The sequence below is a fragment of the Diospyros lotus genome, chromosome 10, assembly GCF_014633365.1.
Source record: "Diospyros lotus cultivar Yz01 chromosome 10, ASM1463336v1, whole genome shotgun sequence".
Taxonomy (NCBI): Eukaryota; Viridiplantae; Streptophyta; class Magnoliopsida; order Ericales; family Ebenaceae; genus Diospyros; species Diospyros lotus.
Genome location: NC_068347.1, coordinates 15319888 through 15337810, shown reverse-complemented (window position 1 = coordinate 15337810; position 17923 = coordinate 15319888). Strand labels below are relative to the sequence as shown.

At 35.6% G+C, this 17923-nt stretch overlaps 1 protein-coding gene across 7 annotated transcripts in view; it reads right to left on the bottom strand.

Moving 5' to 3' along the window:
• LOC127811310 (transcriptional adapter ADA2-like) overlaps nt 1–17923 on the bottom strand; it is a 67265-nt gene that overhangs the window by 26222 nt on the left and 23120 nt on the right. For 5 of the 7 annotated variants that reach the window (XM_052351052.1, XM_052351048.1, XM_052351047.1 and 2 more), the window contains exons 2-3: nt 2513–2571; nt 202–380 (exon numbers count right to left, since the gene is read on the bottom strand). In XM_052351052.1, coding sequence (XP_052207012.1) covers nt 202–380; nt 2513–2571 — 238 coding nt within the window. Of the gene's footprint in view, nt 1–201; nt 381–2512; nt 2572–17923 lie in introns of those variants that run through there. The other 2 variants (XM_052351054.1, XM_052351053.1) reach the window with 2 other exon arrangements.

Genomic DNA, 17923 nt, shown 5'->3' with positions numbered 1-17923 from the left:
TCTCACTACTTCAAAATTGGAAGGACAATATAATTTTTAATGCTTCAGTTACTCCTAGTACACATTATACTAAGAATCAATTAGAGAGAGAGAGAATGCATTGACAATGCTTTTAGGTTACTAATACCAGAAACTAAAGACTATGATACACACTAAATAACTTGTAGAAAAGAGAAAGTAGCAGGAAATATGGTCACTAACCATAACCCTATACGGATGATTGCTTTTGTGTGGAGTCACCTCAGCTCCAACAGAAAAGCACTCCAGGCAAAGATCAAAATCAGGACACAGTACACACTTAATGCGGATCTTTCCTGAGATATCTTTATTGCAATAATTACAATGGTACAAAGCCTTCTTGCCTTCATTTGTTCCTTGACCTGACACAATAGAAAAATGAATTCTCTACAGACAAGTTGCTACAAATCAAGAAAAGAAAAAAGCATTAAGGTTTTTAAGCAACTCTTTCGTTAATAGTGTATCGTATAATTGTTACTCTGTACCATTCATACATGGATATTGCAAAAGGGAACACTTCATTTGGATATTGATATAGAAGAATGACAAACTTCTTTGGAAACACAATGATTAGAATCAGAAGAATTAAAAAATCTGTTCCCAGAAACAACCAAACGAGCAGCCTCCCAATTAGTTCTTCTTCCACAACAAAAATATCTTGCTATTATATAGAGAACATATTGAGTATATCAGGAGATGCTAACCATGCCAATTTTTCCAGCAGTTCCCCTTACAACATAGATCCAGGAATTGATCCATATTCCACAAAGGAATCCAGTACATGTAAAGTTTCATTAACAAATGCAATTATAGAAATTAAAATTCTTGTTCAATATTAAATAAAATTCCCAGCCTTCCAATTTCTACTTGCTATTTAGTACAGACCATACATGATTAATGCATCACAAGATTAAATGCATTAATTCTTCAACACCTGCCTAAAAGCAAAAACAAAATTCAGAACTGGCCCCCACAGTTCTCACAACTACAAAAAGGTCAATGAGGTAAGGCCCATTGGGATATTGCAGATAGTCCAAACACTGCCAAGAATGTTGAAAGGTCAAAGGGAAAGGTCTTTTGCTAATTGAAGGTTAAGCCAGGTCGGCAGTTTCACATGCTGCAAACTTAGAAAATGAGGGGACCCATCTGGCATTAGTGATAAGTGCCAAGAGGGGGAAAACTAAAAATAAAAAGCATATTGCATTAAGTATGAAGACATTCACAGATGAGCTTAGAGTCTGGAACATAATTTGAAAGGAAAGCTAGATGTCATGCTCATTCACTAGGGAACAAAGCAAGCTCAGGCTGACCAGTTTCTCATATTTTATATAAGATAAGGTGCAGTTAAATGATTGAATTAAATCCTGCATCACATGGAGTTGCATTGGTTTCAAAAATAAAACTCAAACTAATTGCTAGACAGTGACATGATACTGATATTTGATCTGAATAAAAGGTTAAAAGGGGGGATCCTGACTATCAAACATGTGAATGGTAGTTGGGTTCAGATCTAGAGGCCAACAATTTGTTTTCTGTGAACTTTTTTATGATAAGATGGCAATGTATTCCTAATTTTTCTAGCATAAAAATCTGTGATTTAACATAGGGTTCAACTGAGAGTGCAGTCACTCACAATTTTTGAGATTTTCCAGTTGAGGACGAGAATATGAAGAATCAAAAAACTTTGTTACCTATTCTGTTTTTATTAGGGGAACAAATCAGAATTTTTATACTAGTTCCTTTTTTTTTTTTTTCCTCGCGGGGGAAGGGGGGGGGGGGGTGTTGTGGAGGTTGGAGGGTTCCATTTTCCCTAACTTGGTTTCTTGAAAGAATACCCACTTCTTAATCCTTTGAAGGAAGATTTGGGGCTTGTTTGGCTATGGTTCAAAACTATTTTCTAGTTCTGGAGCTTTAATACTCAATAGAATGCGTTCCGTGAACAAATTCAGGAAATTGTTTCCAAAGAATTAATTGCATATTCTCTTAATTTTAGAAAGAAAAAAAATATTTTCATGGGTTAGAAAAAAGCCTTATCACACAAAAACAGAAACTATATGAAAAAATAGTGTTCAAGTTTATGGAATTTTCAGTTTTGAAGAAGTGAAGTCAAATACACTTCAAATTTTCATACTTAGCCAACTCCTATCGAATTGAATAATACTTCATTCTGACATAAATCTTTATTATCTATTTCTTCCAACATAAGAACAGACTACATTGTTTTACAATTTGCATATTTGATATATGTTAATATAATTGCCAAATGATTTGAAGTGGATCTTTCAATGGCAGTCAAAGCTTTTTGCCTTCCTGACTTGCATAAGTCCCAGCCCTCTTTGCTGTCCTCAACCAAACCGAGAAACAAGAAAGAAAAACGAAGTATAGAAACCTGATAATAACTATTTATCACAAAAAGGGAAAAAGGCGGAAATAGAAGCAAGCAACCGACTACGCACTGGATGTAATTTCATAAAAATACATTGAATCACCATACCTGTAGTAGCAGATTCTAAATTCTCCACATTTGAAGCAGTCCTTTTTCTCTTGGATCGGCTACAGATTATAGGGAGGGAAAAAAGGTAAATTTCAGATGGAATCACTAGCAAAAGGTAACAAGAAATAAATAAAAATAAAATAAAAAAGCATAATGACCAGTAAAGTAACAGGCACAAGTGTAATTACATTGGCATGCTGATGCAGTGGGACAGAAGAATCAGCAAAATAAGTATAGAATTTGGGCTATAACAGTATAAAATCAAGCTGGAATGATGATCGGAAAACCAGGGTTCAAGAAAAACTGAAAAGTTGAATTTGAATAGCGGCTGCTTACAAAGTATCTCAAAAGATGACCATTTATACTAGGTTTACGGCAATAATAAATCTTACCCACTGATCATAAACAAATCCTTCTACAACGTGTTTGGAATGAACGACTCCAACAAAAATTTGTGGAATTCATTTCTAGTTCCAAATTTGTGTGTTTGGAATTAAAAAATTTGTGGAATTGAATTCCATGGAATTGATCAAAGCCAAAGCAAATTCCACCAAATTTAGGAGAATTTGTAAATGAATTCTATTACTTAAAACACGACTTATTTTAAGACCAAAATATCCTTCACATTTTCTCATATTTCCATCATGTTACACCTTAAAACACCAAACTAGAGTTTTTTCGTGTAGTTGAAAGAGCTGCCTCCATCTGCAGTGCTGCAGCAACCTCCGTTGCAGCAAGAATCACAAACCTCCATTGCAGTGCAGCAGGAAGAATTGCAAAGGGATTCCTATACAATGTGATATATGATGTGATAGTTTGGATTTTAGCAATACTTTGGTGGAATGAATAATAATAATCTTGACCGTGAAATATCTAATTAATTCTTGCATTGATTTTAATAATTGTGATTGTTAAAATCAATATAAGAGGATATTAGATATTTTACTGTGTAAGACTACCAATTTTGATGTGAAATAAATCTCCATATTTGACTATGTTTATTTATTTTTATTTTTTTTACTTTAACAAGGTAATTATACCAAGGGTATTTTAGGCAAAAAGAGCAAATGAAACTTAAATTCTGGATTCATTCCAAACATACATTTGTGAAATTCAATTGAATTTCATATTTTAAGTTGTATCATTCCAAACATAAGAATTCATTTATAAATGAATTCCAAATCTTAAATTCATTCATTCCAACCTCTAGTCTTTTTAAGTCCAGCTACAGTAAAAGCGCATGCTAATCACATGGCTACTTATTAAGCTAATAATAAAAATATTAACTAAAACCTAATAACACAAATGCTAAACATGTGCCAAACATACAAGAAAAACAACATAACAAACCTTTGTTCCTATATGGGGTTGGCTACATAAATATTAGCTCGCCATTTATTTCAATCTATGGTCTTATCTTCTGTAAGGTAAGGCCTTTATAACTCACATCATACCTAATTGACCAAGTTCTTTTGACCTTCCTCTACTTCTTTTGCAAGGTACTTGTTCCATTCCATCTACTCTCCTCACAAGACCCTCTATTGATCTTCTTCTCACATGACCAAACTAACTTAATCATGTCTCACATATTTGTTTTCTTATAGGAGCCACTCTGATCTTATCACGAATAATCTCATTTCTGATTTTATCTTTTTTTGTATGATTGATCCATCTTAACATCCTCATCTTCATTATACTTATATTTTGCATATGTTGGCACATTATTGTCCAACATTCTATGTTATACAACAAAGTCTTGTAGCTACCTTATAAATTTTCGTTTTAGCTTTAACGGAATATTACTATCGCATAAAATGCTAGATGCTTAATTCAATGGGTAACATCCTTATTACTCTCGCCATCTTTTTAGACGATTGATCCAAGATATCCAAATTGATATTTCTTGGTATTTGATCTCTCAATTTTACCATAGCATCATCCAAACATATATTTTTACTAAGCTTACATTCCATATATTCAATCTTCAATTTGCTTAACTTAAGCCCTCTGGATTCTAAAGTGGTCCTCCATATCTCAAGCTTAACATTCATGCAATCTTTTGTCTCATCAACTAGAACTGTCACTTGCAAATAGCATACACTAAGGCACAATATGTTTAGTGAGTTCATCCACTACAACGACAAATAGGTAAAGGCTTAAAGCAAATCTTTGATGTAATCCAATTGTAATAGCAAATCCTTGTGTCTGGTAGTCACATGTTCTAACACGTGTTTCTACTCCATGATACATATCTTTAATAATCTATATATAAGCAAGTTAGAATCCTTTCTTCTCTAAAACCCTCCATATGACTTATCTAGAAACTTTGCATAAGCTTTTTCTAAATCTATAAACATCATACATAAATCATTTTGTATTATTACACCTTTCCATTAGGCACCTCAACAAATATATAGCTTCCATTGTTGACCTACCAGACATAAGCTAAATTAGTTTTCAAATACCTAGGTTCTTCTTTTTAATCTTTGGTCGATCACTCTTTCCCAAAGTTTCATAATGTGGCTCATTAGCTTGCCTCTATACTTTCCATAACTTTGAGCATCTCCTTTATCATCGTAAAATAGACATTATAGTGCTCTTCCTCCACTTGTTTAGCATCATTTTTTATTTAAGGAAAATGTTAAATAATTTTGTTAACCAAAAAAAGCCCTCTTCTCCCATACAAATTTCCATGCTTCTATCAATATATTATATGGCTCAAAAGCTTTACTATTCTTCATCTTTTTCAATACTTGTATTATTTAATTTGAACATATACATTTGTAGAACATGCATTTTTGTCTTTTTTAAAGTTACTAAGATGTGCCAATATAAAACTTGTTTCTCCACCATCATAGAATAACTTTGACAAATACTCTTTCCATCTTTCCTTGCCCCCTCATTTACCGATACCTTTTGGTTTTCATTGTTTATGAATTTCACTAGGGTCATGTTACTAGTTTATCTCTCTTATTCTAGCTAGTTTATATATATATATATATATATGTATGTATGTATGCATGTATGTATGTATTTATTTCTCCATCTTTTGTATCAAATCATGGTATAAATTTTCATTAACTTTTGGCTTTACTTCACTAACTGTCATTTTTGCTTCTGTTTTAGCCAAACTATACCCTTTTCTCCATCTTTTGTTCTATCCACTGCCGGCCCCAAGCCCGGATAAAGGAGGAGGGTTGTGCTAGGTAGCCGACAGCCAATATAAAACTTAGTCAGATCCAAAACACGAACTCTAGACAAATTATGAAAAATCGTTTGGGCGTGGGCGTAACCCTTCATAGCGACACACTACACTGCCCGCGTGTAGTATCAAGTGAGCTAGAGCCGCTGCATCGACGCCCGGATGTAGTGACAAATGAGCAAGGGTCCCCGCATTTGCTTGGACGGATGTGGGTAAAGAAGCTAGTCCAAAATCAAAATCAAAATCAAAACCAAAACCAAATTCAAAATCAAAAACAAAATCAAATTCAAAGTTAAGGCCAAAAACAAAATCATAAATTAAGGATTGGGTCATGGAACATAGGAACATTAACAGGCAAAGCTATGGAAGTGGTAGATTTGATGGTTAGGAGAAAAATTAATATTATGTGCCTTCAAGAGACGAGATGGGTAGGGAAAAAAACAAAAATTTTATCAAAAATTGGATATAAAATATGGTACACAGGAAATGATCGAGCGAAAAATGGAGTGGGGATTATTATGGATAAAAGCTTAGCAGATGAGGTAGTGGATGTAAAGAGAATAGGGAATAAGATTATTATGGTGAAGGTTAGTCAAGGAAGAATGACTATGAATATCTTTAGTACATATACACCACAAGCGGGGTTAGGTGATGAGATAAAAGCAAAATTCTAGGAGGACCTAGAGGGACTCATACAAATGATACCAAGAGGAGAAAGAGTGCTTATAGGAGGTGACTTAAATGGGCACGTGGGTAGAGACGAAAACGGCTAAAGGGAGATACATGAAGGGTATAGATTTGGGGAAATTAATAATAAGGGTAAGTCTATTCTAGATTTTGCTATGGCATATGAGCTCATCATAACCAATACTAGGTTCAAAAAACGGGATGAACACTTAATCACATATAAAAATATCACATCAAGCACCCAAATAGATTACTTCCGCATGAGACAAGAGGATCGGTTATGTTGTAGGGATTGTAAGGTGATACAGGGAGAGTGTTTGACTACTCAACATAGACTTCTAGTATTTGATGTCTAAGTAAGAAATTGGAAGAGAAAAAATCACATAAAATAAAATCAAAGAATCAGGTGGTGGGATTTAAAAGAGGAGAAACAACTAATCTTCAAAGAAAAATTAAGGGGTAAAAGGGAATGGAATGGAGAAGGACAGACAAACCAAATGTGGAAAGAAATGGCTAACGCCCTGAGAAGCACGGCAAAGGTAGTCCTTGAAGAGACAAATGGTAGAGCCCCTAACCTTAAGGAGTCTTGGTGGTGGAATGAAGAGGTACAATTGAAAATTAAAAATAAGAAAACTTACTATAAGGCTGTATATCAATGCAACAATGAAGAAAATCAAAAAAATTATAAAGAAGCAAAAAAGGCAGCAAGAAGAGCTGTTAGTGAAGCAAGGTCAAAAGCATATGAGAATCTATATAAACGACTTGATACAAAAGATGGAGAAAGGGATATATATAAATTAGCTAAAGCAAGAGAAAGAAAAACACGGGATTTAAATCAAATGAAATGCATAAAAGATGAAAATCAAAATGTATTGGTGAATGAAGGAGCAATTAAGGAAAGATGGAAGGAGTATTTCACAAAATTATTCAATGATGGTGGCGACACAAGAGTTAGGTTGGAACATCTTAGTAACTCTGAAGGGAACGTGAGCTATACATTTTATCGACGCATAAGTTCAAATGAAATAAGGCAAGCATTAAAAAAGATGAAAAATCATAAGGCGGTGGGACCAGATAATATACCAATAGAAGCATTGAAATGCATGAGAGAAAAGGGCATCTCCTGGCTAACGCAATTATTTAACGCGATCCTTAAATCAAAAAAGATGCCAGATAAGTAGAGGAAGAGTACTTTGGTTCCTATATACAAGAACAAATGAGATGTTCAAAACTGTGAAAATTACAGAGGAATTAAATTAATGAGCCATACCATGAAACTTTGGGAGAGAGTAATAGAGCAGAGGCTCAGAAAAGAAACAAAGGTCTCGGAAAACCAGTTTGGTTTCATGCCTGATAGATCAATAATGGAAGCTATATACGTACTAAGGCGCCTAATGGAAAGGTACCAGGATTATCAGAAGAACCTACATATGGTGTTTATAGATCTAGAAAAGGCCTATGATAGGGTCCCTAGAGAAGTATTATGGAGGGTTTTAGAGAAGAAATGAGTCAGAATAGCCTATATACAAGCCCTTAAAGACATGTATCACGGTGCAGAGACAAGGGTCAGAAAATGCGGAGGAGATACTGAACCGTTTACAACTACAATAGGACTACATCAAGGTTCTACACTAAGTCCATACTTATTTGCTCTAGTAATGGATGAACTCACTAAAGATATTCAGACAGAGGTGCCATAGTGTATGCTATTTGCAGACGACATAGTGTTGGTGGATGAAACAAAAGAAGGAGTGAACACTAAGCTTGAGTTGTGGAGAAACAATTTAGAATCTAAGGAATTTAAATTAAGTAGAAAGAAAACAGAATATATGGAATGTAAATTTAGTAAGAATGCAATAGTGGATGATGTTATAATAAAATTGGAAGACCAAATCTTACAAAGAAAAGACCATTTTCGATATTTGGGATCAATGATTCAAAAAGATGGAGAAATTCACGAGGATGTCGCATATAGAATTAAGGCAGGTTGGCTAAAATGGAAAAATGCATCGGGGGTGTTATGTGATGGTAAAATCCCATTAAAACTGAAAGGAAAATTCTATAGGACAGCTATAAGACCAATCTTGCTATATGGCTCAGAATGTTGGGCAGTCAAATACCAGCCTGAGCAAAAAACGAGTGTAGCGGAGATGAGGATGTTAAGATGGATGTGCGGCCATACAAGAAAAGATAAAATTAGAAATGAAGTTATTCATAATAAGGTAGGAGTTGTGCCAAACGAGGAGAAGATGAGAGAGACTAGACTAAGATGGTTTGGTCATGTGAGAAGGAGACCAAGAGACACCTCTGTGAGGAGAGTTGATGAAATGAAACAATTAGTCAAAAAAAGAGGTAGAGGCAGACCCAAGAAGACTTTGAGAGAGATATTAAAGTTTGATATGAAGTGTATGGATCTAAATGAAGATATGACAAAAGACAGAAATACATGGAAGTCTAGAATTCATGTAGCCGACCCCACATAGTGGGATAAAGGCTGGATATGTTGTTGTTGTTGTTGTTGTAGAAAGCTCTCTTAGTTATAATTTTCTCTTTTACTTTTTCAGTCCAGTAGTAACTCTTTTTGATTTGGAACTTTTCCCTTCCACTCTCCTAGAACCTTGTTTGTCATATTTCTAGTATCAATACCCATTTCAATCCATGTTTGGTTTGCCTCTCCTTCTACAGTCCAATCTCTTCTGCCATACACTTTTTAGTTGAAAACAGTTTGTTTTTTCACCTTTTAAATCCTTCCATCAAAACAAATAAGAAAATAAAAACATTATTAAATCGAGAATATGCTCTTTGTCAATCTCCTTGGATGCTGAGGTACTCGATTTTGATAAGAAAACATTTATCACCTCAGCATGCATCTTTGGATTAATCCTTTCAAGCTCTTCCCCTACAATCAAACTGCTTTCACTTGCTAGTTTACCCAACCATTTCACCAGGAATCACAGATATTGATTTCCATTTCTAGAGATAGCTTCCATAACATCCAAAGCTTACTCAAGGATATCTGGTCGTGCTCTTAGCAATTGTTCAAGCTAGAGATGGGTGCAGTTAAAATTCCAGACACATCCAACAGACATGATTACAAACCAAGAGGAATTGGTACAGAAATGGTTATAATTACAAAATTGGAAAAAAACGGCGATTCAAATCATAGATACTAGGGTCATAGTACCACCCCTAGAACTGTGAATTAGATCAAACGTCCAAATTGCAGGTTGAAAACGAGCCAAGTCGCTTATCGTCACAAATCCAAATTTTCAAAGAATAGGAAAATGAGAAATCAAATAGAGGAAAGAAAGCTCAACCTTGTTGTTCTTCTATTGCTACACTTCACTAATGCAACCATTGCAAGTTTCTTTCGATTTCTCCCATATTTTTTACTTTTCTATAGTTCTAACTGACCACCATCTGATAGATTTGAGGGAGGCAAGTTGAAGAGCAATCGTCAAAGGTCAATTGAAGCCATCACGCGACTAGAATCCTCGGCCTATGACACGTGTGGCTCACTCTTTCGACAACTTCTCGTCATCGATAGGCTCTCTTGTGACAAGTGACCTTCCAATGGCCAACCCTCTTTTGGTCTCCCTTTGGAGTTTGGGCTGGTGTGGGTCGTCAGTGTTGCCGCCACTCTCTTTCTTCTTTGTTTTGTTTGTTGCTGGTGAGCAACAAATTACATAGAATGAAATAGTTGAGATGTTTAGTATTGGATATAATATTTTGTTAATTGGCATTAACCATTCCCTTAAATGGTTCTACATCCTAGAGAACATTAAAAGAGGAGAGAGTACATGATATCAATTCCAATTCCAATTTCCAAATGCATAGTTGCCTGCATTGGGAAGAGTAAGGTTTATAATCAGTTGTAATTCGAAAATTTAAAATTCATTTGGGCACATTAAATAATAAAGTATTAATCAAGTTTCCATTAGAATTATGTAATGAATTTTATTTTTTATTTTTTGAAGTATAATCTTAATTATTATGTAGTTATTTATTTAAAAAAATGTTGGGTTTCTAAAACATTGTTTAAAACATCAATAAAAGTATCAATTTTTATTAAGAAAACAAGATATAAAGTTTGGTTAATATAAATTTAATATCAGCACGACTAAATATTTAAAACATACCACAACCCCAAATAGTGAAGTGACTAAGTCCACCCCCCACATATTGCATACCATACTAAGTTACGTACCCCCTCCCTTACCCGTACCACGACCCCTATCAAACCTTGGTCTTGGCAACTACGGTTATAGTTTACGGTTATGCAAATTTTATTCATAACTATAACCCTAACCATACCATAACCATAACCGTAACTATTAGTTATTAAAATATCCATAGAGGTTTGATTATTTATGAAATTACCATTCATTATATATACACCTTATGGAATTGTTGTTTTTCTTCTTGTAATTTTATTTATTTATATAAACACCTTATGGAACTTGCATTGTTTAAATTGTAGAATTTAGATTTTTGATTGGATAAGTTTAATTATTCATTGTTTTTTGCTTGAATGTATTATTTATCTGTTTAAGTTGTTTGTATTATCCCCAAAAACTGTGATTGATCAATCTATGCCCATCTCTAGTTCTAGTTGCTCAACCATCACTATTGTATCTTTGTCAAAACCTTGAAATGGATATATATCGACAATTCAGAACAAGACTTGTCTATAATTCTACTAGCAACTCAATGATATAGGGATTTAAGCTAATTTCTTAAGAATGTTGCATGGTCCAAACTTCTTGGACTTCAATTTGTGGTAAGTATCTTAGGAAAACCTTTCTCGCCTCAAATGTACAAGTACATATCACCCTTTTCAAACTCCTTGGAGCGCGATGTAAGTTTACTACACCACCATAAGAATGTTGTTGGCTTTTAAGGCACCCTCACCTCCTCACAAACATGTTGAATATGTTCATCACTCACCTTTTCCTTCTTGAGGTGAAGGCACCAAGTCAAGGATATGTCGTGGTCTAATGCCATAGACTATTCAAAAGGAGTCTTCATTATTTTCCTGTTCACTTAATTGTTGTAGGAAAATTAAGTTTGTGGTATAGCAAATTCCCATTTTTAGCATGACTTCTAACAAGGCACCTCAACATATTCCCCAAACGTTGATTTATCAACTCTGTCTAGCCATCAGTTTGTGGATGGCATGTGCTAGCATACTTCAACAGAGTTCCAAACTTTCTCCACAATGTCCTCGCAAAGTGTATCTCAATTTAACATCCCTACCACTAACAATCAAGCTAGGAACTCCATGAAGCCTCACCACTTCCATGAAAAACAAATCAACAATATGAGTGGCATTCAAAGTCTATGAACAAGGAAAAAAGTAAGTCATTTTAGAAAATCAATCCACCACCAGAAAAAGAGTCATCTCCCTTAGCAGTCCTTGGAAGTCCCGTAACAAAAATCCATGCTCAAATACCTTAGGAGCTTTTGGTTGGGGAAAAGCTGTACACAAACCTATATTTTGCAAATTCTCGTTGCTAAGTTAGCAAGCATGGCCTCTCCTCACAATTTTGTCTACATCCTTATCCATCTTCAGCCAGAAATAACAATCTGCAACCATTGCCGTGGTTTTTGTCTTTGCCAATATGTCCACCAAACCCGTTACAATGCACTCCAGTACTATTTGTTCACACAAAGACACTTTTGGAATGCACAGTTCCTTTTCCATGAATATACAGCTAGCATACAACCCGTAGGGCAATTTTTGTGGCCTTGTTGACACTTAGTTCTGCAAATATCAGGCAGAAACATGGATCAATTTCATATTGGCTTTTCAGCTCTTCAGACCTTAATTTTTATTCTCAATACGGTCAAGAGCAAAGACCTACATATAGCATTTGCAACTTTATTTAGTTTTTATTTATATTGATAATTCAATTGCAACATTATTAGATTGACCAGATTTGCACTTTAGTGAAAATTTGAACTCACTCAGAAAAGAACTCCACCTAGCACGTCCATTATTTCAATTTCTTTTGAGGGTTCAAATACCTCAATTCTTCGTGGTCTGAATAGACAACAAATTTCTTGTAGGCTAAATAATGCAATCGCAAACAACCCTTACCAAAGCATAAAATTCCAAGTTGTAGGTGGAATAACGGTGCTTGGAATCAAATAACTTTTCACTGAAAAATTCCACTGGCCTCCCTTCTTGGCGAAGGACAGCCCTAATCCCCACATGAGGCACGCCACACTTAACATATAACTCATCAAAGTATAGTACCATGAGAACTAGCATGATAGTCAACTTTTTGATTTCTTCAAAAGCCTTTTAGGTAGATTTAGACCATTCAAGGCTGCTCTTCCTCAAAGTCAGCTACGTGGCTCATAATAGAGCTAAAGTTCTTAATAAACCTCTGATAGATGAGGCTACCCCATGAACAATATGGATTTCTCCTATTGATTGTGATACAAGCCAATCCATAATTACTAGGAACACAGTACATTTTAGGCTGTGGTAAAAGAACAGGTACAAAGTATGTTAGATCCTAATTTTGTGATATAGAGAGGGTAGGATTAATTGGCTTGTTATTTCGGCTCATGGTATGTTTTATAGTTCTACTCTAGTTGAAATTAGGTAGATTGATACTTCACTTTTATAGTAAGTTGTTTTGTTTTTGAATTCTTCTCTATGGTCTTGTACAATTTATGGAATGAAGAATTATGCAAACAAAGTTAAGTTTGAATATAATTCATAACTCATAAGGCAATAAAATGTACAAGAAAGTGAGGTAGGCAAGTTTCTTCTTTGATTTCCTTTGAAAACTATTCTGACTTCAAATTTCTTCCCTAGTTTTCAATTGTTTTAACTAAACTAATGCACTACTTGGGAGAATGAGGATCCAGATTGCATTCCTAGTGATTGTAGGATGCAAAAGAACCACAATTTGAAACATGAGAACTGCATCGTGGTTCCAAGGGGTAGGAGGGAACCCCGGTAATTATGAGCCAATCCGTAATGGCTTTTACCTTCTCTAGATCTTGCAAGCCATTAGTTAAAAAAGTATAGCCAAGAAAAACAACTTTCTCTTAACATAAATATGTTAAATACTCTTCATATGATCTACTAAATACCAATATACTGTCAAAAATACTTACAAATAACTCAAGAAGGGTTTAAGTATCTCAGTCATGGCTTGCATAAAAGTGATCCCTACACATTCTATTCTAGTGGTAGCCACTCCTCAAATCAATTTTAAATAACGCTACCAGCCCTAGCTAGTTCATCAATCATATCTTCTAATCGCAGTATAGGAAATCAGTATTTAATTGTAATCTTGTTAATGGCGCCACAGTCCACACATAACCTCCAAGGGCAATCTTTAATAGGTGCTAGCAAAGCTGGAACAGCACATGAGCTTTTGCTCTCACACACCCAGCCCCTGGTGAGTAATTCCCCAACTTGTCTTTGTATCTAATGCATTGTAATCTATAAGCTGACAAATTGGTTAATAATCCCCTAGTATGAAACCAATAACATGTCAAATTCTTCTCATGGGGGGCAAGCCTTGTGTTTCACCAACTAACTCTTCAAATCCTCCCAATAATTGCTTGATTTCAAGTGAATATTTAGCAAATCTCGGGACTTCTCCGTCTCATCTTCAGCTAGCCTGCAAGCTAATGCATATAGTGCTTTCATTCTCAACCTTTTCACCACTTCTAATAATGTTGATCTTGCTGTCCGTAGAGAAATTTTTTACCTCTTCACAAAGGGGTTGCAAGATATACTTCTTACTGCCCCTCCAAGAAGTGCAATCAGGGCTAGTGTGATGGATCATGCCATTATCATACAACTAGGGCCTTCCAAGTAATATGTGGCACACATCCTTTGGCACTATTCACACATAGCCTCACTTTCAACAATCTTACTAAAGGTAAATTTAACAAAACAACATATAGCGTCCAACACCTCATTATCCTTATACACAATTTTATGCGGTTGGGGATGCCTCTCAACTTGCAAATCAAGCTTCTCAATAACATCATTTGACACAATGTTCTTGTCAAGCCCCAAGAATTGGGCTTGGAAAGATATGGAATTTGGTCGTTAGAACATAATAGAATGGGAAAGAGAGAATGTGAGAGAGAGAGAGAGAGACGTAGACGAGAGACAAGAGGGTAAACTTTTGCTATTCGATGATCTCCCTTCTCACAGCAGCAAGTCTCTTATAGAGCCTATAACAATACTTGATGCGGTCACCAATCAAGACTCGGCCCAAGGCCGACCCAACCAAACCAGAACAATATCACGAAAATAGTAGTGCTATAATGTTATTTTAATAATTCTTGAGTTTTAGAATTCTACTTGATTTAGGATTCTACTTTATATTTCTACTTGATTTAGAATTCTAAAACTTAAGAAGTATTAAAATAACATTATAGCACTACCATTTTGGTGATATTGTTTCGGTTTGGTTGGGTTGGCCTTGGGCCGAGTCTTGATTGGTGACCGCATCAGTGATAAAATTGGGGTTCAGATGGTTCTGAGTGTGCAAGAAGTAAGGAACTTAGCTTTAAAGGGTGAGTTAATGTTGAGTGAGAGATCTCGTAATGACAACTATCGTCGGTATAGTGGGAATAAAAATAAACAAGCAGCTTTTGATAAAGGCAAGTCAGTTCAAGGAGCTCAACCCTCCAATCGACCCCATACAGTCAACCCTAATAAGGTTACAACGGGGGGAAACCTTCGAGGCACTACTTCTAATCTTCCAAAATCCCCTAATCCTTATGCAAAGCCTATTCTTTTAAAATGTTTCAAGTGTAATGAGGTTGGGCATCGATCTAGTGATTGTCCAAGGAGGAAAACAGTTAACATTGTAGAAAAGGAAGAGGAAGATGTTGCTGAAGAAGAAGTATATTGCGGGCTTGATGGGGAGGATGACGAAGAAGATTATGGACATGGGGAATATACCTGTGTAGTGAGGAAGTTAATGCTATCTCAAAAGAATGAAGATACTACTTAAAGGCATAAGCTTTTTCGCACGAGGTGTACGGTGAAAGGAAAAATCTTTGAGTTAATTATTGATAGTGGAAGTCAGGAGAACATCATAGGAAGAGACGTGGTGGCCAAGATGCAGTTAACTCCTGAAAAACATCCAAGCCCTTACATGATTGGATGGATCAAAGAAGTTGGTGGCATACATGTGGATGAACGTTGTAGGGTTCCTTTCTCTATTGGTAAATACCCCGACGAAGTCTATTGTGATATTGTTGATATGGATACTTGCCATATTTTATTTGGGAGGCCTTGGCAATTTGATGTGGATGCTAAGCACTCAGGTAGGAAGAACACATATCAGCTTGAGAAAGAAGGTGTGCGTTATACTTTGTTACCCATAGTGGAAAAGAATCAAACCAAAGCTTCTAAAGTGGAGGGGCGAAATTTTCTTACCATTACACATAAACACACTGAGTTTGTGAGGGAGTGTAAGGATACTCGAGAGGTTCACTTATTGGTTATCAAGGGAGAGAATGTGAGTGAGCCACTGAAGGTGAATCAAATTCCAGTGGAGGTGCAGGGATTGTTGGAGGAATTTCATGATGTGGTTCCTAAGGAGTTGCCTAATGAGCTACCTCCTATGAGAGATATTCAACACCACATTGACTTGGTTCCTGGTGCTAGCTTGCCTAACCTGCCACACTACAGGATGAGTCCTAGGGAGAATGAGATTTTGCGTGAACAGGTAGAGGAATTGTTGAGAAAAGGGCACATTCAGACTAACATGAGTCCATGTGCAGTGCCAGCATTATTGATACCAAAGAAAGATAGGAGTTGGAGGATGTGTGTTGACAGTAGAGCCATCAACAAAATTACTATTGGGTACAAATTTCCAATTCCTAGGCTCAACGACATGCTTGATCAACATGATGGGGCTGTGATTTTTACCAAAATTGATCTTAGAAGTGGTTATCATCAAATCAGAATTCGACCTGGAGATGAGTGGAAGACAGTTTTTAAGACGAGAGATGGGTTGTTTGAGTGGTTAGTCATGTCCTTTGGACTAACCAATGCACCAAGCATTTTCATGAGATTAATGAACCAAGTATTACGCCCTTTCATTGGTAAATTCGTTGTGGTGTATTTTGATATACAGTAAGTCTATTAATAATACAGTGGAGGCAGAGGTCAACAAACATGGCAATGACTAGACCCATGCCAACACAGATATGGCTAAGAAAATGAGGAATGTCTTTACTCATGTTCCCTTAGCGGAAAAGTTCAAGCAGTTCAAGAAGATGTCAAACAAAAGTTGCACAAATAAGAAGTACAAGGCGACAACTGACAAGCATAGAAAACACAAGGTATTTGAGATTGAAGATAAAGTCATGATATTCTTGAAGAATGAGCGGATTCCAGCAGGACAACAAAACAAGCTCAAGCCAAAGAAGTATGATCCTTACAAGATTACAAAGAAGATAAATAATAATGCTTATGTTGTGGATTTGCCTAATTAGATGGGTATTTCCAAACATTCAATGTGGCTAATCTCTCTTCGTACTTACCGGATATGGATTTGTTCAAACAAGATCAAAATTCGAGGTCGAATTTTTTCTCAAATGAAGGTGAATGATGCGGTCACCAATCAAGACTCAGCCCAAGGCCGACCCAGCCAAACTGGAACAATATCACCAAAATAGTAGTGCTATAATGTTATTTTAATACTTCTTAAGTTTTAGAATTCTACTTGATTTAGGATTCTACTTTATATTTCTACTTGATTTAGGATTCTATTTCATGTTTATACTTGATTTAGGATTCTACTTCATGTTTGATTAGAGTTTTATTTTTTAAGATTCCAATTAACTTTTATTTATGATTTATTTCTATTAGGATTTTAGTTGGATTTTGTTTTCCAAATATTAGATGGATTTGGATTAGCCAAATACTATAAATATGCCTAGAATCTAGAGTTTGTAATCAAATTTTAATCAATCAAATTTCAGCAACCTATTTGGGTTTTCTTAGCAAAACAGTCTTGTTTTTGCGTCTTCTTGAAAGTCAAGCTTCGGCCATTGAAGTTTGTTCTTTCAAGGGTTTATTTTGGTGTGTTTTCTTCACACTCGCGCTACACGCTGCGTCAGTACTTCTAACAGTATTAACAGCAACACTAACTAACGTAACAAGAAGGAGTAGGCTATTGTACAGTTAGCCTAACCCCTAACCACTTAACCTTCCCAAGCTAGTTAACCACTAATGGTTAATACAATTGGTTCTACCAGTACATTTACTAATTTACCCTTGGATCGTGACAATCCCCTTCCCTTCAAACAATTCTTGACCCAAAGAATTTAGAACAGCTATGCCTTCTTCGCCACCTAATTCCCGTCAATGCTTCTTCTTCAATTTCATCCTCTATTCCTTCCATGTGCAGTAATTACTTTTGGCATCAGTGGCTAGGGCTGAATTTGTCTCCACACTTGTTACATAATCTTGTCATAGGGTTTAGCTAGGGTTTGAGAAGGAATTTGGTAAGAATATGGGAAAG